Raw genomic sequence first — 27,274 nt, 5'->3', positions numbered from 1 at the left:
AAACCCAAGGATTTGGGGATTTAAGAAAAATGGTGTCATACACGAGCTAGAGAGAGGGGATTTGTTGTTGTTTGAGCTTGGTCACAAACGGTAGATGGATTTTGTTTTGCTGGGGGACTTGGCAAATACTGTACATGGTTCTATAGGCTACTAGCTACATAACGGTTTTATGCGCAATGTTGATTCTCATGCTTGGAAAGTTATGTATGCGGTACCCGAGGAGTCTGTGTGAAGTTGGACAGTTGAATGAATTGACAAACAATCTATACCGGGAGTCCAAGGTGTCGCTTGCCGATGTGGAATAAACTGTGACCCTAGAATACCCTAACAGGTGGCTCTCCGACGATATGCGCGTCAGTCTAACAACAGCTTGCACACTCTCCATAATCTTCGGCTGACAAAGCTTTTTTTCTGCATCTACAGTCCGTTCATTACTATTCAGCAGCTCTACTCTGCAGTTACCACCGAGCTCCAACATCGTTTTGATGCGAAGCAGAATATTGGTTTCTGCGTTTACTCGGGAATAACATTTAGCCTGGGAATGTTTTCAAGCTGTGCGCTCACGTGGACCAACTAGGAGTGATTCTCGATGATAATTGGAATTCACCCGGGTTATAACGCAATGTTTCCAGAAATTCATATCAAGGTGATGTATAAAGAATGGTATTGCTTTGTTTTATGTGGCTCATTGGATACAAATTCAACATGGTCTTTTTTTGCATTTTGTTTTAGTTCACAGTATTGTATTTGGAACCTCTGCACTTTCATGCTAACTTTAAGTGTACTGTACAGACTGTACTGGACAGACAGACAGTAATTAGGTCTGAACACTTTCCAACTGTTTTCAGAATCAAATGTCAATGCATTGACACAATTACTCCCATGGTTTCATGGCTCCGCTAACCTTCAGATGGACTAACCCACTTCAATCCCCATGATCTACAGCTCAGTGTGCTCAGGAATGGATCATTGGCTTCCTGGGGTCTACTGGGTTAATATGATCCATTTGTCACGGCTGACAGCACTGGATTCACAATATATTTGGGCCACTGCACATTTTTATATTGCAGTATTCAAAAATGGGCTTACTGTGTCTACTGTAGCCATAGTGGAATACCCCCCCCCCCCCATGCATTTATGCAGTATTGACTACATCTGCATATGAACCACATTTGAGAATCATCGCTAGTTCTAAAAATACATTGCAATTTAATTAGGACGTTGGCCTTCATAGATTTTCTATATGCAGTCGGTGTGTGCGCACGTGTGAGTGCTGGGGCCAAGCAAAATAGTTTGTGCCTATGTGTAGGTGTGTGCACGAGTGTGTTCATCTTCAGCTAGCGCATATTATATGACATCCTTTTCTCATCCAATCCCCACAGACAGAGAAGCCCGATGCCTACTCCCAGCAACACAAACTCCAGCCTGAATGCACACGCCTTGGGTCCAGCCGGGCCTACCAGCAGCAGCAGGTAAACCTACTCCCTGATCCTCCAGTATTCTGCTCTTGTATGCCGGGTGCAGAGGTAACTGTCTTCGGTACCATGTTGCTATATATAGCTCTTTATGAATAATTAATCTTGCAGATACTGCAGTAAAGCCCTGGATATTAAACAGTGCGTTCTATTAATAGAAATTCCCCTCTCGATTTGGCAGCACTGTTTCAGTTCAAATCAATAAGGCCACGAGAGCCATACTACTGTAACTGCAGCACAGCTTTATCCTTCAGTCAGAGGTGGTGCCCTGGTATAACCTAGCCTTTTGGGCAGCTTTTGAGAGGATGTGTTACATACAGTACCGAGAAAGACTAGCAGCCTATAAACAAAGAGAGAGTGAAGGAAAAATAAATGGAGAGAGAGAGAGAGAGAGACTCCGAGTTGGGCTGCAGTGAAAACTTCTGTCGAAAAGCAGACCTCCAAGGCTTTAGACCCTGCTTCACTCTCGCCCTGGCGCGTAACTCTATGCCCTTTCTGGGCACCTCAGGCTACTTGCCTCATTACTGAATCGGCAGGAAAACTAGAAACACCCAGCGTCTCAAACCTCGTTATGTAACAACACCTGTATTATCTCTGTAGATTTAACCTGGATGACCCTCTAAATATGGGTCCTTCTCTCTCTGCCTCCCTCTCTCTCTTGTTCTGGCTGTAGAACTGTGGCTCGGGCAAAGGCACCCTGCCCAAGCTGGATACTAAGCCCTTGGTTGTAAACAATGTCAAGTACCATCACCAGTCTGAAAGCATCCTGCCCCACATCACCAGCAAGGGCCTGCAGAACACCTGTGATGGGCAGCTTTCAGGTACTAGGCACCAGGAAAGCTTCCAGGTGAGTCCTTGTTACTATTAGTCTAATCTCTTGGTATTATGTACTTAGAGCCTAGTATATTGAAGCAATGAAACATTCTCCTGAGCAATTATAAGTGTTAAATTGTTACCATGCAAAACCTCTGCAACTAGTTAATTTCCTGTATGTTTTACAATTGACAGGATGAGAGATCAAAGAGCTCCACAGTGGAGAGTCTGCCAGAGTCCATCAACAGGAAGAACAATCAGGAGCAGGAGAGGAATATTGAGGGACACAATCTGCCCATGTCTCCTGCAGGTGTGTGTGGGCTAAGGGTAGGACTAGGCCTGAGTTGGAGAGTAGGGAAGCGTTGGTGGAAGGTGCTGGTGTTGGCGTTTAGTATTGGCAATTCTAAAGGAGAAAGAGTTTCCTGTCCCTTGATCTTATTTAATCAGGAAGAAACAAATGCAAACTGAGATTTGCTGACAGGAATTTCCTTTCCCTCCTATACAGAGGTCTTGAAGGCGTTCAAAGATCGTCTGACGGAGCATGAGCAGGAGGAGATCATGGACTACTCCGAGGTCTGGTACCTGGGCCTGGATGCCAAGAAGATGGAGGGTTCCCCCAGCCTGCCACACAACTCTGGCTACGACGATGAGAGCGGAGGCTATCTGAAGGTAACTTAAAAATGGGCACAAAGATGGCAGTAAAGAAGCTCTGTGAATTTCAGAACCAGTTTTAGTGCCATATAGAGTAAACTTTTTGCAGTATAGCTTTAAAGTAAATTATGCCCTTTTCTCTGCAGGTCGCGCATGACCACATAGGCTTCCGGTTTGAGGTGCTGGAGGTGATCGGGAAAGGATCCTTCGGACAGGTCCTGAAGTGCCTGGATCACAAGACCAATGAACTTGTCGCCATCAAGGTCATTCGCAACAAGAAAAGGTGACTAACACAACTAGCTAGCTAGCATATCGTAGCACAGCTGGGTTGTCAAATACCAACCTTTCACTGATAACATGTTATGACACGCTATGACACATGTTATAGCACTGCTTCTCTGTTATGATTGGCTGCAGGTTCCACCACCAGGCCATGGTGGAGTTGAAGATCCTGGATGCGTTGAGAAGGAAGGACAGAGACAACAAACACAACGTCATTCACATGAAGGAGCACTTCTACTTCCGGAACCATCTCTGCATCTCCTTCGAGCTCCTGGGGTAGGATTGACGGACACTTACACTGTAGGGCCAAATATAAGATCATATTCAGAAATACAATAATACCTTTTTGTTATTTGTTTATTTAGTTCAGGAGAGAATACGTCTGCTATATTTCATCCACAGGAGGTAAACATGTAGTATGAAGATTATTTGGGCATGTAAATCTAAAGGATGTTTGCTTGTATCTTTGACCGTGCAGAGTGAACCTGTACGAACTCATCAAGAAGAACAACTTCCAGGGCTTCAGCCAGATCCTGGTGCGCCGCTTTGCCTACTCCCTCCTCAAGTGCCTGCAGATGCTGCACAAAGAGAAGATCATCCACTGTGACCTGAAACCGGTATGACCCCTAGCCATAACCTTTAACCCCTAACAACCTTGACACATTACTTAATGAAAATTGAAGCATATTTTCACACATATTCATTGTTGGCTCAGTATAATGGTGCCACAGGAGATGGAGAGGATATGCTCATATTTGGGTATTTATTTTCCAGGAAAACATCCTTCTGTCACACAAAGGCCAAGGCAACATCAAGGTCATTGACTTTGGCTCCAGCTGCTACGAGCAGCAGAGAGGCGAGTGTCTTAGCTTATAGATTTTCCTAATGTAGGGTTAGAGCAAGTAGGCAAACAGGGGGCACAAACTCATTATAGTATCACATTATAGCATACCTAATTCCTGGCTCTCCTTCACAGTTTACACCTACATCCAGAGCCGCTTCTACCGTTCCCCAGAGGTGCTCCTAGGCCATCCCTACAGCATGGCCATCGACATGTGGAGCTTTGGCTGCATCCTGGCTGAGCTCTACACTGGCTTCCCCCTCTTTCCTGGGGAGAGTGAGGTGGAGCAGATTGCCTGCATCATGGAGGTACCTACCTAGTACCTACAATACCATGTTCTCTTTGTTAATGGCTCTTTCAACCTTGTGGTTTTGCTAGCAACGTTGATGTATTACTCTCTGTGTGTGTTCACCTGATTTGTTCTCAGGTGCTGGGAATGCCTCCAAATGATTTCTTGTCGACAGCAACCAGGAAAAGGCATTTTTTTGGTAAGCGTTTTTGATCTAGTATAGTCACATGGTTTTCTCTTTGACTGTTCGATTGAAATTCTGTTTAACTGAGACCTTTCACTTCTACTCATGTACCAATAGGATCACAGTTAAATGTGTATATTTCTGACATAGGGATTTGTATAATTTTAGTGTCAGAGGGTGTTTAAGCAATAAGCCTGAGGGAGTGTGATATATTGGCCATATAACACAGCTGAGGGTTGTTCTTATGCACAGCGTGAAAGGGAGTGCCTGGATACAGCCCTTAGCTGTGGTATATCGACCATATACCACAAACCCCCGACGTGCCTTATTGCAATTATAAACTGGTTACCAACATAAATAGAACAGTAAACAAGTATGTTTACATCACAACCATGGTATATAGTATGATATACACATGGCTGAAATGCTGTTTCAGCCAATCAGCATCCAGGACCCAAACTACCCGGTTTATAATTCTTAGTAAGAGATCTTCTTGTTGATTAATCACTGGTTGTGATTGTGCAGATTCCAAGGGCAACCCCAGGAACATCACCAACAGCAGGGGGAGAAAGAGACGGCCCGACTCCAAGGATCTGGCCAGTGTCCTGAAGACCAACGATCCTGTCTTTCTGGACTTCATCAAACGCTGTCTCACGTATGTACTGTGCACACTGTACACCTGTCAATAACACAGCCATAGAATTACCCAATCTCAAATATTACTAAGGAGTCATGTGAAGCGAGCCCTCTTTCGCATTATTATTGACTTAAGTTTATTTACCGTTTACTCATCCAGGTGAGGCTCATTGAGATTGAAATCTACAAGGAAGCCCAGTGTGGGGTTTTACCTTTGGTTCTCTCTGAGAGAATCTCAATTGAATATTCCTCACTTCCTCTCTTCTCTCTCCTTGCCTCCATCTCAAAACCCAATGGAGGAAGAAGGTCAAAGGGGAGTGACCTCCGAGAGAGCACGCAAGGTGTATTCAATTGAGATTCTCCCTCTGACTGACTCTCTGCTCTCTTCTCTCTGTCAGGTGGGACCCTAAGAAGCGCATGACGCCCGACGAGGCCATGCAACATGAGTGGATCCAGGAGGCCCGCTCCAACAAGTTTCGGCCCAAGACCCGCACCGTGAGAAGGCCCAGCGAGAGCCTGAGCAACGTGGAGAACAACAAGATAGAGCAGCACATTCCCCACAACCCAGCCCTCATCAACAAGATAGGTAAGAGGAGCAGTCATCTACCATACTACTACCATGCCCTCATGTATGTGTTTACATGTAACAAAACAAAAAAACATCTGCACTAGGCATTTTTTAGACTTTGAGAGTGGAAAATTGACACAAAGACTACATTTTCTCCACATCTCTATGATTGACAGGAAGTAACAGGCATCTTACATCCCCCTCTCTGACGCAGTTGACAAGGCATTCTACAGCCCGTTCTCCAACGCCACAGACAAGCCCAAGAGAGAGAACTCTGTGAAGCTGGCGTCCGCCGAGCGCTTGCGTCCGATCGGGGCTTCGGCCGAGGGCCAGATGGGCGAGGGCAAGACCAAGAGCACCAGGGCTGTTAGCAGCAGCAAGCAGGAGGTACCTAGGGAGAGGTCAGTCCACATCGTCATCAGACCCCGGCTGGAGCACACTGTAGACGCAGACTGGGACAGTCTGGAGCCCCAGCAGGGCCTGTCCCCCATCACTTGAAGGCCCCAGGGACAGAGGGCTTGGGGCTGGGAGGGGGTTGAGGGGAGGGGGGATGTATAGGTCACATGCATAGGTCACATCAGGGTTAATATCATCAGAGGTCAAACATAAGACACATATTAATAACATTAAATGGGGGTCATGGTTGGAGTGTATCCTGTTTTGTAGATGTAGTGGGTCATCAATTTGTTATATACAGTGGGGCAAAAAAGTATTTAGTCAGCCACCAATTGTGCATGTTCTCCCACTTAAAAAGATGAGAGAGGCCTGTAATTTTCATCATAGGTACACTTCAACTATGAGAGACAAAATGAGGAAAAAAATCCCGAAAATCACATTGTAGGACTTTTAATGAATTTATTTGCAAATTATGGTGGAAAATAATTATTTGGTCACCTACAAACAAGCAAGATTTCTGGCTCTCACAGACCTGTAACTTCTTCTTTAAGAGGCTCCTCTGTCCTCCACTCGTTGCCTGTATTAATGGCACCTGGTGAACTTGTTTTTAGTATAAAAGACACCTGTCCACAACCTCAAACAGTCACACTCCAAACTCCACTATGGCCAAGACCAAAGAGGTGTCAAAGGACACTAGAAACAAAATTGTAGACCTGCACCAGGCTGGGAAGACTGAATCTGCAATCGGTAAGCAGCTTGGTTTGAAGAAATCAACTGTGGGAGCAATTATTAGGAAATGGAAGACATACAAGACCACTGATAATCTCCCTCGATCTGGGGCTCCACGCAAGATCTCACCCCAGAACCACACGGGGGGACCTAGTGAATGACCTGCAGAGAGCTGGGACCAAAGTAACAAAGCATACCATCAGTAGCACACTACGCCGCCAGAGACTCAAATCTTGCAATGCCAGACGTGTCCCCCTGCTTAAGCCAGTACATGTCCAGGCCCGTCTGAAGTTTGCAAGAGAGCATTTGGATGATCCAGAAGAAGATTGGGAGAATGTCAGATGAAACCAAAATATAACTTTTTGGTATAAACTCAACTCGTCGTGTTTGGAGGACAAAGAATGCTGAGTTGCATCCAAAGAACACCATACATACTGTGAAGCATGGGGGTTGAAACATCATGCTTTGGGGCTGTTTTTCTGCAAAGGGACCAGGACGACTGATCCGTGTAAAGGAAAGAATGAATGGGGCCATGTATCGTGAGATTTTGAGTGAAAACCTTCCATCAGCAAGGGCATTGAAGATGAAACGTGGCTGGGTCTTTCAGCATGACAATGATCCCAAACACACCGCCCTGGGCAACGAAGGAGTGGCTTCGTAAGAAGCATTTCAAGGTCCTGGAGTGGCCTAGCCAGTCTCCAGATATCAACCCCATAGAAAATCTTTGGAGGGAGTTGAAAGTCCGTGTTGCCCAGCAACAGCCCTAAAACATCACTGCTCTAGAGGAGATCTGCATGGAGGAATGGGCCAAAATACCAGCAACAGTGTGTGAAAACCTTGTGAAGACTTACAGAAAACGTTTGACCTCTGTCATTGCCAACAAAGGATATATAACAAAGTATTGAGAAACTTTTGTTATTGACCAAATACTTATTTTCCACCATAATTTGCAAATAAATTCATTAAAAATCCTACAACGTGATTTTCTGGATTTTTTTTCTCATTTTGTCTGTCATAGTTCAAGTGTACCTATGATGAAAATTACAGGCCTCTCTCATATTTTTAAGTAGGAGAACTTGCACAATTGGTAGCTGACTAAATACTTTTTTGCCCCACTGTATGTGCTGACTATAGAATATATTTCCTAGTCCAACGGTATGTTTAGCGCTTGGACTCTGTCTTGCTGCAGAGGTCTTTGGAACACAGAGTCTTCGGTGGGCCTTTGGGTAGAGTTAAATGAGCTGTGTATCAGCAAATGTTGGTCTTCTCTAGTATTGCAGTAGTCACAAATGGGCTTATTGCATCTAGAATGTGGCCACATTCACTTGTCATAAGCTTGTAAAGTAGCACAGGTCACTTGCATTAGTTTAAAATGGCTGAGAGATTCTGTGAGGTGGGATCCCTCGGCTTAGAACCCAGATCAATGGCCAGATTTTCCTGTTTTCCAATCTCGGTATAGCCAGGTTAGGCCGAGCCACATTTACTGTAATTTTGCCAGAGGTTTAATGCCCTTTGAGTAGGCTAATTCCCTGCAGGTTTTCTACTGGAATTGATGTTTTGGCTTTGACAACACGGATGTCTGACCCAAAATATACGTAGGTTAAGCCCCGGCCCACGTGTTTGCATTGAAATACGCATGGCAAGCCTAAGGAGTTGCCCGTGCCATGGATGCGATGTTTAAGGCTCTTAGCAGCACAAAGCATCTCCCATGCACAGAGCTGATGGTGATAGTGGAAAAACGTAAATCACTAGTGTGCACAAACTGATCTTGAGATTACTCAGAGTTTACCATGTTTATGGAGTTTGACTTTGACTCAATCATTTGTGGTTGTTGACCATAGTATTATTGGTATTGTTTCATTACTAGTTTATTATGAAGATTCATAAAACTCTAGGTGTTACTGAATAAAATGACAATCTCTTGTAAGTCAGTGAAAGGGCTGTCGAGCTGACAACTGTTAGCTCAAAAACAGGGCCCTCAAGTGGTCAATGTAAAGGAATGTTATTTTCCTGACCTGAAATGCCAAGCTTGGACTGGGATTGGATGGTTTGATATTCTTCATACACCATTGTCATATACAAAGTTTCCCAGTGTCTACAAAACAGGAGTATTCTGACCAGTGATCCTCACCACTTGTTATTCAAATGTGCCTTTCAGCGTCCAAAGTGACTTCTCTCTGACCCACAATGCATTGACTGTTTTTTTTATTCCTCACACAAATGTCATTTTTAAAAAGCTCTTAATTCCTCAAAAAAGCAGTTCCATCTATTTTGATTAACTTCTCTTACCTTGACAAAAAGATAATTTGCTACAATGTTCAGCTTTCTTCAATAAAACCTGGGCCAAATGAAGGAAGGTAGCTTTTTTTTGTTCTCTGTAAGCTTCTTTTTAAGGAAACTGGTGCTGATGCTTTTCACATGCTCCAGTTAGAGAAAGTCATTTTAAAACTGTTTTTATATTTGTAACATGTTCAGAAATGGAATATATTTAGTTTTGAACAGTACATCATTCAATGTACATTTTACACGTTTGTTATGATTAACTTATTGGTTTAAGGTGTGACCTGTATATGAAATAAACTCAGCAAAAAGGAAATGTCCTCTCACTGTCAACTACGGTTATTTTCAGCAAACTTAACATGTGTGAATATTTGTATGAACATGGTTACACGTGGTCTGCCACTGCAAGGCCGATCAACTGTCCGTCCTGTCTCCCTGTAGCGCTGTCTTAGGCGTCTCACAGTACAGATATTGCAATTTGTTGCCCTGGCCACATCTGCAGTCCTCATGCCTCCTTGCAGCATGCCGAAGGCACATTCACACAGCTGAGGCATGCAGCTGAGGTACAGCTAAGGCATATTCACACAGATGAGCAGGGACCCTGGGCATCTTTTCTTTTGTGTTTTTCAGAGTCAGTAGAAAGGCCTTTTCAGTGTCTCTAAGTTTTCCTTAATTCCGTAACCTTAATTAACCTTAATTGCCTACCGTCAGTAAGCTGTTCGTGTCTTAACGACCGTTCCACAGGTGCATGTTCATTAATTGTTTATTGTTAATTTGACAAGCATGGGAAACTGTGTTTAAACCGTTTACAATGAAAATCTGTGAAGTTATTTGGATTTTTACGAATTATCTTTGAAAGACAGGGTCTTGAAAAAAGGACGTTTCTTTTTGGCCGAGTTTATATCTCAAGCACTGTATGTATACATAACCAGGTCACATTGGCAATGTCTTAAATGAAATATGTATTTTTTTTACCATGTTTCAATTGTAATTTGAATGGTTTTCTTGTTTATTTTTCAGTGCTCGCTGAACATTGTTATTTAAGAGAGCCCCACAGACAATAGCTGGTGCGCTTAATGATGATATTGTGTGATGTACTGAGTAACTGTTTTGCTATCTTTCTATAAGTCAGTATAATAGAATGCCAGGACATTGCTGATTTTTATTGTACTGTACTACAACAAAAAGAAAGTGTGTGCATTAATTTCAACCAAATTATTTCACAATCGGCCATTGTGGTCTATTTGGAAATAATTTGAGGGCATTCCACTTGATTTACTGTATATTGATACGAAAACATTTATGAACATGTAATTGAATAAATTGGTTGCCTCTGCCCATTTGATTGGACCTCAGGTAATTTTGATGCTGTATAACACACACATTCAGCTAGTTAATGAAACAATAGATTATTACCATGCAGGTAGTGAAATAATGGATGATTATCATGCAGGTACCCCAGCCTAGCTAATGTTAGCCACCTCCTAACATTAGCGTTAGCCACCTAGCTAATTGGAATTCGTAACATACAGTATCATACGGACTTGCAAATTCGCAACATATTGAACAAATTACAATTTGGAACATACTTTATCTTACTGAATGGATGATGGACAACCACAAATGAATACATACCATACGAAACGTAACATTTCATAATAAGTGGAGTGTCTCGGATTTAAATACAGAATCATTTGAAATGCTCTGAGACCTGAGACCTTTACCTCTTAAAAGCAGGTGGTCAACCTAGAATGGAGAAGAGCTACAGCTGCTCTTTATTGTGGACTTGTGTTTGAATTACAAGACAAAGTGCTAGTGACAGACAAGACCATCACTTTCAGAGAGCCACACCTTTGCAGCCTGTAGTATTGTAGCTTTTAGCATTTATTTCCTGGCTTCAACAATGACTTGAATGCCAAATGGAAGGTTGGATCCATTAGGTGCAGGTTTTTGACCTGTTCAGTTCTTACATCTTTCAGGATAAAAGGCTTGTACGTTACAAGGTTAAGATTGATGAGCCAAAGACATATTATTGAATGTGTGCTTTTCCTCAGAAACTCATTTGAACATTAGGGTGAGAAACTCACACCCACCGAGTGCCAGCCAGGTATGGTGCACCTCACACTCTCACTTTTCAGACGAGCCTGGATCTTGGGAGAGTGAAAGAGGAAGGCCATCCTGTCTGTATCCCCATGCTGAGTGCTTACGCTCAAAGGGACGATGAGGCTATGCTTGAAAAAGTTGCACTTCTCTTTCTGCGAACATGTAAGCCTTAGTCTTCGAGTAGATTTAGAGTCTTTTACATTTGAGTCATTTAGTAGACGCTCTTATCCAGAGCGACTTACAGGAGCAATTAATGTTAATTGCAATGTTCACTCTAAGCTGCGCACACGAGCATATAACAAGAGACAATTCTTTAAATAGTCAAACACGGGATAGCATGACTAACTATGTAATTTTCTATGATATTTCCTCCATTTTGAGACTAAGTCTCAACCTAATACAAAATTACTTACAAGCATTTTCATTAAACAAGCATTAACATGAGGAAAAATGAAAGACTTTCTTACACTTAGTAAATGACCTCCGAGGTCATTGAGTTTCAACCATTCACATAGTGCAATTCATTCACAGAAGGGCATCTTCTTCGGGGGTCAGTAAATGGCATGTCAAGAATAGTCTCAATGGCTTTTACACAACTTAAAAAATGTAAGCCTATGCTAAATTAACCAATTAAAAACAGTATTACTTTATCACTTTATGTTGGCTTTGCTTGAATTGTTGTTCGGGACATTTTTTTTTATTACAGATACTTTTAGTATACCTGTAGTATTGTGACTTTCGGCATTTATTCCAATCAACAAAGACTTGAATGCCAAATTAATGGTTAAATTGAACCTGTTCAGTTGTGCAAATTCCTTCTAACAGGATACAACATATCCTGAATCCTTTCTCAAGTATTTAAAAAAGGTGTTGCTATTTCATTGTACTTACATCTTTCAAGACAAAAGGCTATCAAGTTACAATGTAAAGATTCATGGCCCAAAGTCAAATAAAAGTAACTGCGTGCTTTTAGTCAGAAATTAATTTGAATATTAGGATAAGAAACTCACATCCTCTGGGTGCCAGCCAGGTATGGTGCACCTCACACTTCCTCTTTTCAGGCGATCCTGGATCTTAGTAAGAGAGTGAGAGAGTGAGAGAGGAAGGCCATTCTGTCTGTATCCCCAGGCTGAGCACTCACACACAGAGGGATGATGAGGCTAGGCTGGGTTCGACAGCTAGCCCCTTTGCTGGCCATGGCTGCTGGAATACTCTACATCACATCCATTAAGCGGGAGGTTCATTCTCATGGGGAGAGACTGCAGGGGGCCCATCAGAATGAATTGGCCAGGGGCCAGGACATTCTCAAGAGGCTGGAGAATATGGAGGCTCACATCGAGAAGCTGGGTGAGTCTCAATCTCCTTCATTTACCTCTGACTTACCTGGAAGAGAAATACCAGTAGCTCTGTCCAAGTACTGTACCTGGACTGCAATCTGCCACTGTTCTAGATAGTAGGGCAGATTTAGAACAGAGTATTTGAGAACACATTAGAATCTAGACCAAACCAACATGTAGAGTTGATCCCAAAAAAAAGTTAATTCACACTTCACAGTGATGATTGTAGAAGGGAATCTGTTCCCAATTAAATAAAGGGTTTAAATAAACTAATAAAGGATTAAATAAAATTACCATTTTAGATTGTTCTTTAATCCTGTATACTGTTGCTTGTTGAACTACATTTATTCAGTTTTGATCTATCAACTTCTATGTGCCAAAGTTTGCCATATTGCTTCATTTTACATTTACAAAAAAAGAAAACACTTTTACAACAGTTACATCAAGGTAATTCTCCAAGGTAATTCTCCAACATAAAAAATTGCAGAACGGCGCAAGGTTCTGTACCCAATCTTCAAGGAGAATAAATTAAAAGGGAAACGTGTAGCTCTTGTAGATGATAAACTGTTTATTGATAACCAAATGTTCCGAGACAGAAAGTGTAATGATGCGGGCTGGGGGTCAGAAAGCAAGTTCAGGGAGTGAATGTTTTAATAAATAAACACAACATAATACAAAGTAAGAGCCACGAACAACGCACAGACATGAAACAGCAACAATGACGCCTGGGGAAGGAAACAAAGGGAGTGACATATACAGGGCAGGTAATCAAGGAGATGATGGAGTCCTGGTGAGTGTCATAATGCACTGATTGTCGGATTCTCCCTAGGAGAGGTGGGTGTGGAGTCAGGCCGGGCCCCTCTCGATGTCCGGGGGGGCGGAGGGACCTCCCAAACCTCAACATCCTGCAGTGGACTAGCTACCACCTGCCTGAGGAGAGACACCTGAAATGAGGGGTTAATACGATAGTAAGGGGGAGCTGTAACCTATAACACAACTCGTTTATTCTCCTCAGGACTTTAAATAGCCCCACAAACTGCGGGCCCAGCTTCCGGTAGGGCAGGCGGAGGGGCAGGTTTCGGGTCGAGAGCTAGACCCAGTCCCCCGATGCGAACACAGGGGCCTCACTGAGGTGGCGGTCAGCGCTCTCCTTCTGCCGCCCACCGGCCCGTTTCAAGGCTTCCTGGACGGCTCTCCAGGCCTCTTTTGAGTGCTGCACCCATTCCTCCACCGCAGGAGCCTCGGTCTGGCTCTGTTGCCACCGTACCAGGACCGGCTGATAGCCCAACACACACTGAAACGGTGACAGGTCCACATCCTGGTTCACTCTCTCCACCTGACAATTTCTCTCGGGGTGAAAACCCGAGGTGAGGCTGACCGAGACCCCCAGACGTTCCATGAACACTTTCCAGACCCTGGACGTGAACTGGGGACCCCGATCAGACACTATGTCCTCAGGCACCCCATAGTGCCGGAGGACGTGTGTAAACAGGGCCTTCAGCGGTCTGTAGGGCCGTAGGGAGACCGGGCAAAGGAGGAGAAGGCAGTACTTAGAAAACCGATCCACAACGACCAGGATCGTGGTGTTCCCCTGTGACAGCCATAATAGGGATTGTAATAAAAAAATGTATAGAAAAGCAATAAAATACAACAATTGTTAAAGAAATAAACTACAACTACACTATACCATTCTAGATGTGTCATGGCTTCCAACCAAGTCGGTTCCTCTCCTTGTTCGGGTGGTGTTCTGTGGTAGGCGTCACCGGTTTTCTAGCCATCATAGATCCATTTTTCATTTTCCATTTTGTTTTGTCTTCTTTTCCTACACACCTGGTTCTCATTTCCCTCATTAAGTGTCTTTGTGTGGAATTGTTTGTTTGTAGTGCTTATGCACATTTGTTACTGGTGCGAGTCGGGTTTTGTACAAATTATGGTTATTTTGATGCTGTTGGTTTTGTATTAAACTGCTCCTGCTATTACCTAGTTCTGCTCTCCTGCGTCTGACTTCACTGTGTCATGACTGTCCTGATCAGGTCAGGTTACAGGAGACCACAACCCTACAGATTATCTCTCAACCCCAACAGAGGAGGAGAGATCTAGTGGTCTGAAGATGTGTTTTTTTTTATGACCCCTCACGCCCCTGGTAAATCTCAGGCCACAGACAAATTCCTTTGACCTGTTACTATGGAGAACCAGCTACCGAAACGAACCGAAAATTCAGTCACCAAAACGTCAAACTTTTTACAAATTAACTCCATAATATCGACCGGAACATGGCAAACGTTGTTTAGAATCAATCCTCAAGGTGTTATTTCACATATCTCTTCATTGATATGCCGTTCGTGGAAGCCTGCTTTCGTCTCAGAATCCCATGGAAAAATACCAGCAGCTGAAAATTACGCACCAATTTCGACGGAGGACACCGGGCGGACACCTGGAAAATGTAGTCTCTTATGGTCAATCTTCCAATGATATGCCTACAAATACGTCACAATGCTGCAGACACCTTGGGGAAACGATAGATAGGGCAGGCTCATTCCTGTCGCATTCACAGCCATATAAGGAGATAATGGAAAACAGAGCCTCAAAAATCCTGCTCATTTCCTGGTTGCCGTTTCATCTTGGTTTTGCCTGTAGCTCCTGTTCTGGGGCACTCACAGACAATATCTTTGCAGTTCTGGAAAATTCAGAGTGATTTCTTTCCAAAGCTATCAATTATATGCATAGTCGAGCATCTTTTTGTGACAAAATATCTTGTTTAAAACGGGAACGTTTTTCATCCAAAAATGAAATAGCGCCCCCAGAGTTTCAAGAGGTTTTAACTTGGTACACCCAGAGAATTGCCCCAAAGGCGGTTACGCCCACTTCTGACCCAAGGGTATAAAACCTGTGAGTATAGAATTTACAGACAGGACTACGTGACCCCAGCTGCAGCAAGGTCTAAAAAGTCAACGAACCCAGAACGCAACGAAAGTTTGATGACAAAGAAATCCTTTTCTACCCAAGCTACGGATGAGTAGCTGTGTCTAAGTGGGTGAATTCAAGTCGAACCACCTCGCCTCCATCTCCCATCGAATCGTGGTATCTAAAGGGTTTCCTTTCTATGCTGTGAGCTCTGAGCTACAGAGCTGTCTGTCCTCAGAAGACCCCTTCCAGAGAAAAGGGTGAGGGAGCAGACTCCTAAGCCAAAAAGGACACTGACATCGGGAGGACTCTCAGAGAGGTGCGCAGGAGTAGCGCGTCATCGAACAGCTGAAGGCCTACGCAGAGAATCATCGGAGATCATCACCACGTAATTACATCATTATATTCTGACCCATAGGAGCGGCAGTTTCGGGCAAGGCTAGGGTTAGAATAGCACAGCTGACAAATTCACCCAAATGTATATTTCTCTTGTGTACTTTCTGTTTTTCTCTCTCTTTTGAAATCCTCATTGTGGGTAACACGTGCCATAGCGTGTTGGCCCGGTATACTAAGTTCTAATCAATAGCCTATAATGTGTCTTGTCTATGTGTATCTTTTAATATCATTTTAACTTTTTAGTAAATAAATATTAAACTAAGATTGGTGTGGTACGAATTCATTGGTGAGACTCGGGTCCGTGCAGATTCACAGGCTATACGACGTTCAGAACGAGATTGGTAGGAGCAACTGGTTAATTAGTGGCTGTTGTAAAATCAATATTCTGATATTCTTTGAGTTAATTTGAGAAATAGGAACTCAATAAAAACTAGTTTTCCCATGGTGCCCCAGGTTAATGAGTTAATAATTGCTTGATTCAGATAATCACATAATTAGAAACTTTTAATCATTTGATGAACAACAGTCGTCACATGAACTAATACAACGTCACGACAACTGCCACCAGTTGGACTCACCAGACCAAACACCGTTGCTCGTGTTTCTTGGCCCAAGCAAGTATCTTCTTCTTTTTGGTGTCCTTTAGTGGTGGTTTCTTTGCAGAAATTCGAACATGAAGGCCTGATTCATGGGGTCTCCTCTGAACAATTGATGTTGTGATGTGTCTATTACTTTAACTCTGTGAAGCATTTATTTGGGTTGCAATTTCTGAGTCTGGTAACTCTAATGAACTTATCCTCTGCAGCAGAGGTAACTCTGAGTCTTCCATTCCTGTGTCGGTCCTCATGAGAGCCAGTTTCATTATAGTGCTTGATGGTTTTTGCGCCTGCACTTGAAGCAACGTTCAAAGTTCTGGAAATGTTCCATATTGACTGACCTTCATGTCTTAAAGTAATGATGGACTGTCTTCGCTTATATGAGCGTTCTTGCCATAATATGAACTTGGTCTTTTACCAAATAGGGCCGTCTTCTGTATACCCCCTACCTTGTCACAACACAACTGATTGGCTCAAACGCTTTAAGAAGGAGAGAAATTCCACAAATCAACTTTTAACAAAGAACACCTGTTAATTGAAATGCATTCCAGGTGACTACCTCATGAAGCTGGTTGACAAAATGCCAGAGTGTGCAAAGCTGTCATCAAGGCAAAGGGTGGCTATTTGAAGAATCTCAAATATAACATTTGTTTAACACTTTTTTGGTTACTACATAATTCCATATGTGCTATTTCATAGTTTTGATGTCTTCATTATTATTCTACAATTTAGAAAATAGTCTAAATAAAGAAAAACCCTTGAATGAGCAGGTGTTCTGAAACTGTTGACCGGTAGTGTATGTACAGTATATCACAGAAGTGAATACACCCCTCACATTTTTGTAATTCTTTTCATGTGACAACACTGAAGAAATTACACTTTGCTACAATGTAAAGTAGTGAGTGTACAGCTTGTATAACAGTGTAAATTTGCTGGCCCCTCAAAATAACTCAACACACAGCCATTAATGTCTAAACCACTGGCAAAAAAAGTGAGTTCACCCCTCAGCGAAAAAGTCCAAATTGGGCCCAATTAGCCATTTTCCCTCCCTGGTGTCATGTGACTCGTTAGTGTTACAAGGTCTCAGGTGTGAATGGGGAGCAGGTGTGTTAAATTTGGTGTCATCACTCTCACATTCCCTCATACTGACGGGTCACTGGAAGTTCAACATGGCACCTCATGGCAAAGAACTCACTGAGGATCTGAAAAAAAAAGAATTGTTGCTCTACATAAAGATGGCCTTGTAAGAAGATTGCCAAGACCCTGAAACTGGGCTGCAGCACAGTGGCCAAGACCATACAGCGGTTTAACTGGACAGGTTCCACTCAGAACAGGCCTCGCCATGGTCGACCAAAGAAGTTGAGTGCACGTGCTCAGCGTCATATCCAGAGGTTGTCTTTGGAAAATAGATATATGAGTGCTGCCAGCATTGCTGCAAAGGTTGAAGGGGTGGGGGGTCAGCCTCAGTGCTCAGACCATACGCCGTACATCAAATTGGTCTGCATGGCTGTCGTCCTAGAAGGAAGCCTCTTCTAAAGATGATGCACAAGAAAGCCCACAAACAGTTTGCTGAAGACAAGCAGACTAAGGACATGGATTACTGGAACCATGTCCTGTGGTCTGATAAGACCAAGATAAACTTATTTGGTTCAGATGGTGTCAAGCGTGTGTGGCGGCAACCAGGTGAGGAGTACAAAGACAAGTGTGTCTTGCCTACAGTCAAGCATGGTGGTGGGAGTGTCATGGTCTGGGGCTGCATGAGTGCTGCCAGCACTGGGGAGCTACAGTTCATTGAGGGAACCATGAATGCCAACATGTACTGTGACATACTGAAGCAGAGCATGATCCCCTCCCTTCGGAGACTGGGCCGCTGGGCAGTATTCCAACATGATAATCCCCCCAAACACACCTCCAAGACGACCACTGCCTTGCTAAAGAAGCTGAGGGTAAAGGTGATGGACTGGCCAAGCATGTCTCCAGACCTAAACCCTATTGAGCATCTGTGGGGCATCCTCAAACGGAAGGTGGAGGAGTGCAAGGTCTCTAACATCCACCAGCTCCGTGATGTCGTCATGGAGGAGTGGAAGAGGACTCCAGTGGCAACCTGTGAAGCTCTAGTGAAATCCATGCACAAGAGGGTTAAGTCAGTGCTGGAAAATGGTGGCACACAAAATACTGACACTTTGAGCCCAATTTGGACATTTTCACTAAGGGGTGTACTCACTTTTGATGCCAGCGGTTTAGACATTAATGGCTGTGTGTTGAGTTATTTTGAAGGGACAGCAAATTTACACTGTTATACAAGCTGTACACTCACTACTTTACATTGTAGCAAAGTGTCATTTCTTCAGTGTTGTCACATGAGAAGGTATACTCAAATATTTACAAAAATGTGAGGGGTGTATTCACTTTTGTGATACACTGTATATTCATATATGTGGGTATGTGTATACACATTTAAATATACTCTATATATTTACAAAAAAATATTTTGACGATTAGAAATGATGCAGACAATTACATTGATGGAAGCTACAATCTATCTGCAATATTAAAGCTGACCGACCCAAAAAATAAAATAAAACAATAATAAACAAAACCCTTATTAATCAACTTTTTAAAAAACACCTAAAAACAGTCACTGAAGCTATGTATATGAGATCATGCTCTGTTTGTATCAAAAGGAGTGAATCATGTTGATTCTGGCAGTCATAACACATTTATTACAGTGTGATGAACAGCTGTCATGTGTGTCCACAGTGAAGACAATCAACGACGGGAGCAGTCTGAAAGAGGGGCAGGCTGTGAAGGCTCCCGAGGTCAAGAAGGAGAGGAAGGTGATGAAGAAGGTGTACCCTAACTCAGCTCTGTTTACACGCTGGGGTGATGAGCTCTCAGAGGAGGAGCAGAAAGAGGCAGAGGGGCTGTTTCAGATGTATGGATACAACGCCTTCCTGAGTGACCGACTACCCCTGAACAGGGAAATCCCTGATACTCGCGATCCTAAGTAAATCATTTTCCTCATCCCTCCAACACCTCTACACAGCAGATTATGTCTAACTCAAGACTTCTGAATTCTAACCACAGTCTGTTGCATCCGAGGTCATCAGAGGTCAATTCCATCTCCAGCACTTTTAATGCAGTTTGACAAATGATATTGAAATTGACTAACTTTAAGAGTGAAGCAGCAGCTTTGGTGAAGTGAATGAATGATATGAGGTGGACCAAATGTGTTTGTTGTGCCTGTTAGGTGTGCTAAGCACCAGTATCCCCATGACCTGCCCACCATCAGCGTGGTGTTGATCTACTTGGACGAGGCCCTGTCAATCATCAAGAGAGCCGTCCGCAGCATCATAGACAAGACCCCCCAGCGCCTGCTCAAAGACATTATACTGGTGGATGACCACAGCTCCAATGGTTCGCATATTTGGTCTCTTCTCTACATATAGAAACATTTGAAATTACAATTGTTAACATTTAGATTGAACTATGATTGAAAGGTGTGGCTTTCAACGTTTGTTGTGCACCACCGATTTGGAAGTGTCTGCTTTCACAGACGATCTAAAGGAGAAGTTGGATGCCTACATCAGCTTCATCCATGAAGAGCGTCCCAGCTTGGTGAAGAGAGTGAGACACTCAGAGCAGCTCGGTCTCACACAGGCCCGCCTCTCAGGGTGGAGGAAAGCTGAAGGAGATGTGGTGGCCATCTTGGATGCCCACATAGAGGTCCATGTGGAATGGTAGTCTAAATGAAATATCTCAGTGAGACTTTCTGAATCCCCCCTCAAAATGGTGTTTTGACTCTGTGTTTGTGTGAACAGGGCAGAGCCTCTGTTAGCTCGGATAAAGGAGGACCGCACGTTGGTGTTGACACCGGTGTTTGACAAAGTCCATTTCGATGACTTGACAGTCACACGTTATGGGCCTGCTGCAGATGCCTTTGACTGGGCCCTGTGGTGTATGTATGAGTCCTTCAGACCTGAGTGGTATGCCTTGAAAGACGAGTCACAGCCAGGAAAGTGAGTTGTTCGTGATTTCATCATCGGATGATAATCCAGTTTCACAAATCTGTTTGAATAGACGATAAGGAAAGCACAGCATTGGGAGGAAAATCATACCTGATATTTACACCTGGATTATTATTTTGCGTTATATATTCATTAAATGAATGTCACTTCTCCCAATGTGGAAATGACCATGATTTGTACTGTATGTTTGTCAGGAGCCCCTCCATTATGGGCATACTAGTGGTTGATCGCCTGTTCTTTGGGGAAATTGGTGCTCTGGATGGTGGTATGAAGATCTATGGAGGGGAAAATGTTGAACTGGGTATCCGGGTAAGCCCCTCTGCTACAGTTTCTAAATGAATGTTTGAAATCAAAGCAGACTTGTGTTTGCAGAATTACTTTTTGTTCTTGAGTCATTCATTTTGAACAAACCAATCTACATCCAGACACTTCAGTCCATATCTATAAACTCTTCCTTCTCTCTTGGTGTTTGGTGTGTCGAGGTGTGGCTATGTGGTGGAAGTGTCGAGGTCATACCTTGTTCTAAAATAGCCCACATCGAGAGGGCCCATAAACCCTATCTCCCTGACCTGAGCATTACAATGAAGAGGAATGCTCTGAGAGTGGCTGAGGTCTGGATGGATGACTACAAACATAATGTCAACATTGCCTGGAACATCCTGTACTGAAGGTACTGTGCACAAGAAACCAATCAAACAGTAGGTTTTGTTCAGCTGTTCCTATAGAATAGCAATGATTGCTGTTTTGCATGTCTTGTGTTTGAAAATAAGTAGATTAGACAGTCAATATTATTTAAAAAATGGTCTATTACTCAATGCCATAATAAAGATCATAGGATCCATGTAAAATGATGGCAGTGAGCTAAAGTGGATAATAGGTGGATTGCTCACATGGCCTGTGTTTCTGATTTGGAAATCGTCTTTCTCACCACAGGTTCACGGCATAGACATTGGGGATGTTTCAGAGAGGAAGAAGTTGAGAAAGAGACTGAACTGCAAACCCTTCCAGTGGTATCTGGATAACGTGTATCCCATGTTAGACCCCCTGGGTGACTTGCTTGGTTATGGAGCTGTGAGTGATGCTAAAATGTTACAGTTGTTCGTTAATTATTTCCTCACCAACTGTGTTTAGTGGCATGCATGGCATCCTTTTTCAATAGGATGCAGGGTCATACATCCAACTCATTATCTAATCAAATCAAAGGTTATTTGTCACGTGCGCCGAATTCAGCAGGTGTAGGTAGACCTTACAGTGAAATGCTTACTTACAGGCTCTAACCAATAGTGCAAAAAAATCTATTAGGTGAACAATAGGTAAATAAAGATATAAAAACAACAGTAAAAAGACAGTGAAAAACGGTAGCGAGACTATATACAGTAGTGAGGCTCTAAAAGTAGCGAGGCTACATACAGACACTGGTTAATCAGGCTGATTGAGATAGTATGTACATGTAGATATGGTTCAAGTGACTATGAATATATAATGAACAGAGAGTAGCAGTAGCGTAAAGAGGGGTTGGCGGGTGGTGGGTGGCGGGACACAATGCAGATAGTCTGGTTAGCCAATGTGCGGGAGCACTGGTTGGTCGGGCCAATTGAGGTATTATATACATATGTACATGAATGCATAGTTAAAGTGACTATGCATATATGATAGACAGAGAGCAGCAGCAGCATAAAAGATGGGTTGGGGGAGGCACACAAGGCAAATAGTCCGGGTAGCCATTTGATTACCTCTTCAGGAGTCTTGTGGTTTGGGGGTAAAAACTGTTGAGAAGCCTTTTTGTCCTAGACTTGGCACTCCGATACCACTTGCCATGTAGTAGTGGAGAGAACAGTCTATGACTGGGGTGGCTGGGGTCTTTGACAATTTTTAGGGCCTTCCTCTGACACCGCCTGTTGTAGACGTCCCAGAAGGCAGGCAGCTTAGCACCAGTGATGTACTGGGCCGTACGCACTACCCTCTGTAGTGCCTTGCGGTCGGAGGCCAAGCAATGCCGTACCAGGCAGTGATGCTCTCGATGTTGCAGCTGTAGAACCTTTTGAGGATCTCAGGACCCATGCCAAATCTTTTTAGTTTCCTGAGGGGCAATAGGCTTTGTCCTGCCCTCTTCACAACTGTCTTGATGTGTTTGGACCATTCTAGTTTGTTGGTGATGTGGACACCAAGGAACTTGAAGCTCTCAACCTGCTCCACTACAGCCTCGTCAATAAAAATGGGGGCTTGCTCGGTCCTCCTTTTCCTGTAAGCCCACAATCATCTCCTTCGTCTTGGTTACGTTGAGTGATAGGTTGTTATTCTAGCATCACACTGCCAGGTCTCTGACCTCCTCCCTATAGGCTGTCTCATCATTGTCTCATCGTTGTCCGGTGATCAGGCTGTTGTGTTGTCTGCAAACTTAATGATGGTGTTGGAGTCGTGCCTGGCCATGCAGTTGTGGGTGAACAGGGTGTACAGGAGGGGACTGAGCATGCACCCCTGGGGGCTCCAGTATTGAGGATCAGCATGGGAGACGTGTTGCTACCTATCCTTACCACCTGGGGCGCCCCGTCAGGAAGTCCAGGATCCAGTTACAGAGGGAGGTGTTTAGTCCCAGGATCCTTAGCTTAGTGATGATCTTTGAGGGTACTATGGTGTTGAACTCTGAGCTGTAGTCAATGAATAGCAGTCTCACATAAGTGTTCCTTTTGTCCAGGTGAGAAAGGGCAGTGTGGAGTGCAATAGAGATTGCATCATCTGTGGATCTGTTTGGGCGGTATGCAAATTGGAGTGGATCTAGGGTTTCTGGGATAATGGTGTTGACGTGAGCCATTACTAGCCTTTCATGGCAATTCATGGCTATCGAGGTGAGTGCTACGGGTATGTAGTCATTTAGGCAGAGGTTGCCTTTGTGTTCTTGGGCCCAGGGACTATGGTGGTCTGCTATAAACATATTTGTATTACAGACTCAATCAGGAACATGTTGAACATGTCAGGGAAGACACCTGCCAGTTGGTCAGCACATGCCCGGAGCACACGTCCTGGTAATCCGTCTGTCCCTGCAGCCTTGTGTATGTTGCCCTGTTTTAAAGGTCTTACTCACGTCGACTACGGAGAGCGTGATCACACAGTCTTCCGGAACAGCCGATGCTCTCATCCATGCCTCAGTGTTGCTTGCCTCGAAGCGAGCATAGAAGTGATTTAGCTCGTCTGGTAGGCTTGTGTCACTGGGCAGCTCGCGGCTGTGCTTCTTGTTGTAGTCTGTAATAGTCTGCAAGCCCTGCCACATAAGACGAGCGTCGGAGCCGGTGTAGTAATATTCAATCTTAATCTTAAATCTTAGCCCTGTATTGACAGTTTTCCTGTTTGATGGTTCATTTCAGGGCATAGCAGGATTTCTTGTAAGCTTCCGGGTTAAAGTCCTTGAAAGTGGCAGCTCTACTCTTTAGCTCGACTGTTGCCTGTAATCCATGGCTTCTGGTTGGGGTATGTACGTACAGTCACTGTGGGGACGACGTCCTCGATGCACTTATGGATAAAGCCAGTGACTGATGTGGTGTACTCCTCAATGCCATCGGAAGAATCCCGTAATATGTTCCAGTCTGTGATATCAAAACAGTCCTGTAGTTTAGCATCTGCTTCATCTGACAACTTTTTTATAGACCGAGTCAATGGTGCTTCCTTTTTGCTTGTAAGCAGGAATCAGGAGGATAGAGTTGTGGTTGGATTTACCAAATGGAGGGTGAGGGAGAGCTTTATACGCGTCTCTGTGTGTGGAGTTTTTTCCCTCTGGTTGCACATTTAACATGTTGATAGAAATTTGGTAGAACTGATTTAAGTTTCCCTGCATTAATGTCTCCGGCCACTAGGAGCGCCATCTCTGGGTGAGGGGTTTCCTGTTTGCTTATTTCCTTATACAGCTGACTGAGTGCGGTCTTAGTGCCAGTATCTGTCTGTGGTGGTAAATAAACAGCCACAAATAGTATAGCTGAAAACTCTCTAGGCAAGTACTGTGGCCTGCAATTTATCACAACATACTCTACTTCAGGTGAGCAAAATCTAGAGACTTCTTGAGATTTTGTGAACCAGCTGTTGTTTACAAACATGCACAGACACACCCCCCCCCTCTCGTCTTACTGTTGCTGTTCTATCTTGCCGGTGCAGCGTTTATCCCGCTAGCTGAATATCCATGTCGTCATTCAGCCACGATTCCGTGAAACATGGGATATTACCGTTTTTGATGTCCTCTTCTAATTTATTGTCCAATGATTGCACGTTGGCGAGTAATATTGACGGTAATGGCAGCTTTCTGCGGGTCCTCACGAGCCATCCCGTTCTGTGTCCTCTGTACCTGCGTTTCTTCCTCTGGCAAATAACGGGGATGTTGGCCCTGTTGAGTGTTTGGAGAAGGTCCTGTGTGTCTTGCTTGTTGAAGAAAAAATCTGTGTCTAATCCGAGGTGATTGATCGCTGTCCTGATATCCAGGAGCTTTTTTTTGCCGTCAGATACGGTTGCAGAAACATTATGTACAAAATAAGTTACAAATAACGCGATAGGAATATGCAGGATAGGAATCTGCACTTTTATAACTGTTTAATCTCTGTCCATAAAATCAACAGCTGGTCAATGACCTGAAGACGGATCTCTGTATAGATCAAGGCCCAGTTCCGGGGAACACACCTATTTTATATGGATGCCATTATTTTGGTCCACAGGTTGGTAGAAACATTGCTTAGTATCTTAGAATTTAACTGCATGTATAATATGGTTCATCCCATGGCAAACTTGGGATTCAAGCCACGCCACAATGCAAAGTACTGTCAATACCACAGACTCAGAAAAGCCTAAACATCTATACTCTCTGTCCAGAGCTGTTATTATCGAGCCAGTGGCGAGATCTACATTGGAGGCATCAAGTCTCACAAGTACAACAGTAATCGCTGTCTGGTGGACACTGGAACTCGAACCCCAGGACTGTATGAGTGCAAGGTGGCCCAGCAGAAGGGATTCCACATGCTCTGGGACTTCCAACAGGTAAGCACTCCAAAATGAAATAGGGAATTTGATGCTTATAAATTGTTGGAAACAACGGAGATGTCTTTGACTTTTTTCAATTTTTTTTATTGTGGGATGCTGTACAGTAGAATGTTTGTTGTATTTTACAGGGAAAAGCCATCCAGAACAGACAGACAAAGAGATGTCTGGAGATTGCCCCAGGGGAGGACACCTACTACCAGCTCATCATTCAGGAGTGTAGTGGGCAGCACTGGAACATACAGAATCTGATTAAAGACTTCTGATATACTGAGATAGTTAGGCCTACTGTACCAGAGACAATACAGCAGGACTATATGAGTAATGCTGCAATCATAAGCAAGTGGGAAGGTGGTATTTACAACATACGACTGGTAAAAGTCCACGTGTACGCTCCTCCAACTGGTAATTATTAGTGGGAAACTCGTCTATCTTCCCTGAGGTCTGACTTCTCCCACATGCTGACCTCTGACATCACCTACTAACGAAAGTACCCTTTTATCATCATTTTCAGCAGTTCAATGCAACAACAAAACATTATTTACAAAAAGATGTCCTTAAATATGTTTTTGAACACTATAATGTTTGTACAAACATATCTGTACTTACAGTTTATGACGCAGCTTCTTGGCCCTTAGCCTATCTGAGTTTCTCAATGAGTTCAATGCATGTGAATGCATTTACGACTTCACAACTGGTAATTACCATCTTCCCACTTTGTTATGAACACATCATTATTATCATGCTTTGAAAAGCTGGTGGTCAGCAGTGAAATGACTGTGTAATCTTAGTGATCTATTGGTTTTACATATTTTCATGGGGACAGATGTACAGTTTCTTCACAGAATGTGGAATGCTATTGAGCTGTGTTCTCCTTGGTCCTGAATGTAAATGTAAAGAAATAATAAATATTATTGCTGTATTTATTTTGTAGTTTCTTATTGATTTTCACCAAAGAAGGTCAATGAATATTTGTCTGCATTGACATCATATAGAGCTTAATTGACATCAGTGTAGTTTTGATGAAGTCCTGTCCTCAACTGCTCAGGGATTTCTCTATGAGTTCTTGGAGATGAACTTATTCCACATCCTCTGCCACATGGCCAGCCCTCTCTCCATCAGCTGTGATGGCTGTGAGCTATATCTATGGTAAAGTCACGGTTTCTAGGACATATAACTACAACTCACAGACAAACACCTCATAGAAGTCATATGAGTGCCCAGCGTGCCATATAAAAACTAGAGATTTGAGGGCAAAAGGACTGTATTTAAGTTTAGTTAAGGGGCGGCAGGTAGCCTAGTGGTTAGAGCGTTGGGTGGATCGAATCTCCGAGCTGACAAGGTAAAAATCTGTCATTCTGTCTCTGAACAAGGCAGTTGACCCACTGTTCCTAGGCCATCATTGTAAATAAGAATTAGTCCTCAACTTGCCTAGTTAAATAAAAAGTTGGTTTCCTTCATTTTACTGTTTCAGACAGCCATTAAATATGGAGTGAATGCGATGTTGTTGATCCTCTGTATTTTCAAGTATTGCCGTGGCAGCATCATGTTAAGAGTATGCTTGTCATTAGCAGGGACTGGGGAGTTTATACAAAAGGGCCATGTTGTATCTTGACTCTTCGGATTAACATTAGACCCGGGAATTGGCACCGAGACTGATACATCGTTTTAGATGCAACAAGTGTTTTATTGAAAAGTTATGTGTCTTACATTACTTCAGGAAGTCCCTTTAACAACCAACTTCAATACCCAT

General features: G+C 43.4%; 2 protein-coding genes across 2 annotated transcripts; both read left to right on the top strand.

The window, feature by feature from the left end:
- The first annotated feature begins 612 nt into the window (after positions 1-612).
- LOC135515304 (dual specificity tyrosine-phosphorylation-regulated kinase 4-like) lies at positions 613-6,251 on the top strand. The gene is made up of 14 exons (XM_064938992.1): positions 613-646; positions 1,383-1,472; positions 2,149-2,322; positions 2,484-2,598; positions 2,794-2,957; positions 3,086-3,222; positions 3,357-3,497; positions 3,700-3,838; positions 3,996-4,077; positions 4,198-4,370; positions 4,490-4,550; positions 5,061-5,190; positions 5,570-5,757; positions 5,954-6,251. The coding sequence occupies exons 1-14, from the start codon at positions 623-625 to the stop codon at positions 6,235-6,237; spliced, it is 1,902 nt and encodes a 633-aa protein (XP_064795064.1). The 5' UTR covers positions 613-622; the 3' UTR covers positions 6,238-6,251.
- Positions 6,252-12,305: 6,054 nt separating this feature from the next.
- On the top strand, positions 12,306-26,435 carry LOC135515852 (probable polypeptide N-acetylgalactosaminyltransferase 8). Its single transcript, XM_064939640.1, has 11 exons — positions 12,306-12,594; positions 19,241-19,487; positions 19,731-19,897; positions 20,037-20,220; positions 20,302-20,499; positions 20,703-20,817; positions 20,991-21,168; positions 21,434-21,579; positions 25,107-25,202; positions 25,357-25,521; positions 25,653-26,435. The coding sequence occupies exons 1-11, from the start codon at positions 12,399-12,401 to the stop codon at positions 25,785-25,787; spliced, it is 1,827 nt and encodes a 608-aa protein (XP_064795712.1). The 5' UTR covers positions 12,306-12,398; the 3' UTR covers positions 25,788-26,435.
- The last annotated feature ends 839 nt before the right edge of the window (positions 26,436-27,274 follow it).

Source organism: Oncorhynchus masou, chromosome 27 (assembly GCF_036934945.1).
Source record: "Oncorhynchus masou masou isolate Uvic2021 chromosome 27, UVic_Omas_1.1, whole genome shotgun sequence".
Taxonomy (NCBI): Eukaryota; Metazoa; Chordata; class Actinopteri; order Salmoniformes; family Salmonidae; genus Oncorhynchus; species Oncorhynchus masou.
This window is presented reverse-complemented; position numbering and strand designations above follow the sequence as displayed.

What these genes read in the sequence shown, in the direction of transcription:
- LOC135515852 (XM_064939640.1), top strand. Translation starts at nt 12,399, where the DNA reads ATGATGAGGCTAGGCTGGGTTCGACAGCTAGCCCCTTTGCTGGCCATG. An exon ending in GGCTCACATCGAGAAGCTGG is followed by an intron (nt 12,595 to 19,240) that starts GTGAGTCTCAAT and finishes GTGTGTCCACAG; the next exon opens with TGAAGACAATCAACGACGGG. An exon ending in GCCATTATTTTGGTCCACAG is followed by an intron (nt 25,203 to 25,356) that starts GTTGGTAGAAAC and finishes CTCTCTGTCCAG; the next exon opens with AGCTGTTATTATCGAGCCAG.
- LOC135515304 (XM_064938992.1), top strand. Translation starts at nt 623, where the DNA reads ATGTTTCCAGAAATTCATATCAAG. An exon ending in TTCCAGAAATTCATATCAAG is followed by an intron (nt 647 to 1,382) that starts GTGATGTATAAA and finishes CAATCCCCACAG; the next exon opens with ACAGAGAAGCCCGATGCCTA. An exon ending in TTCATCAAACGCTGTCTCAC is followed by an intron (nt 5,191 to 5,569) that starts GTATGTACTGTG and finishes TCTCTCTGTCAG; the next exon opens with GTGGGACCCTAAGAAGCGCA.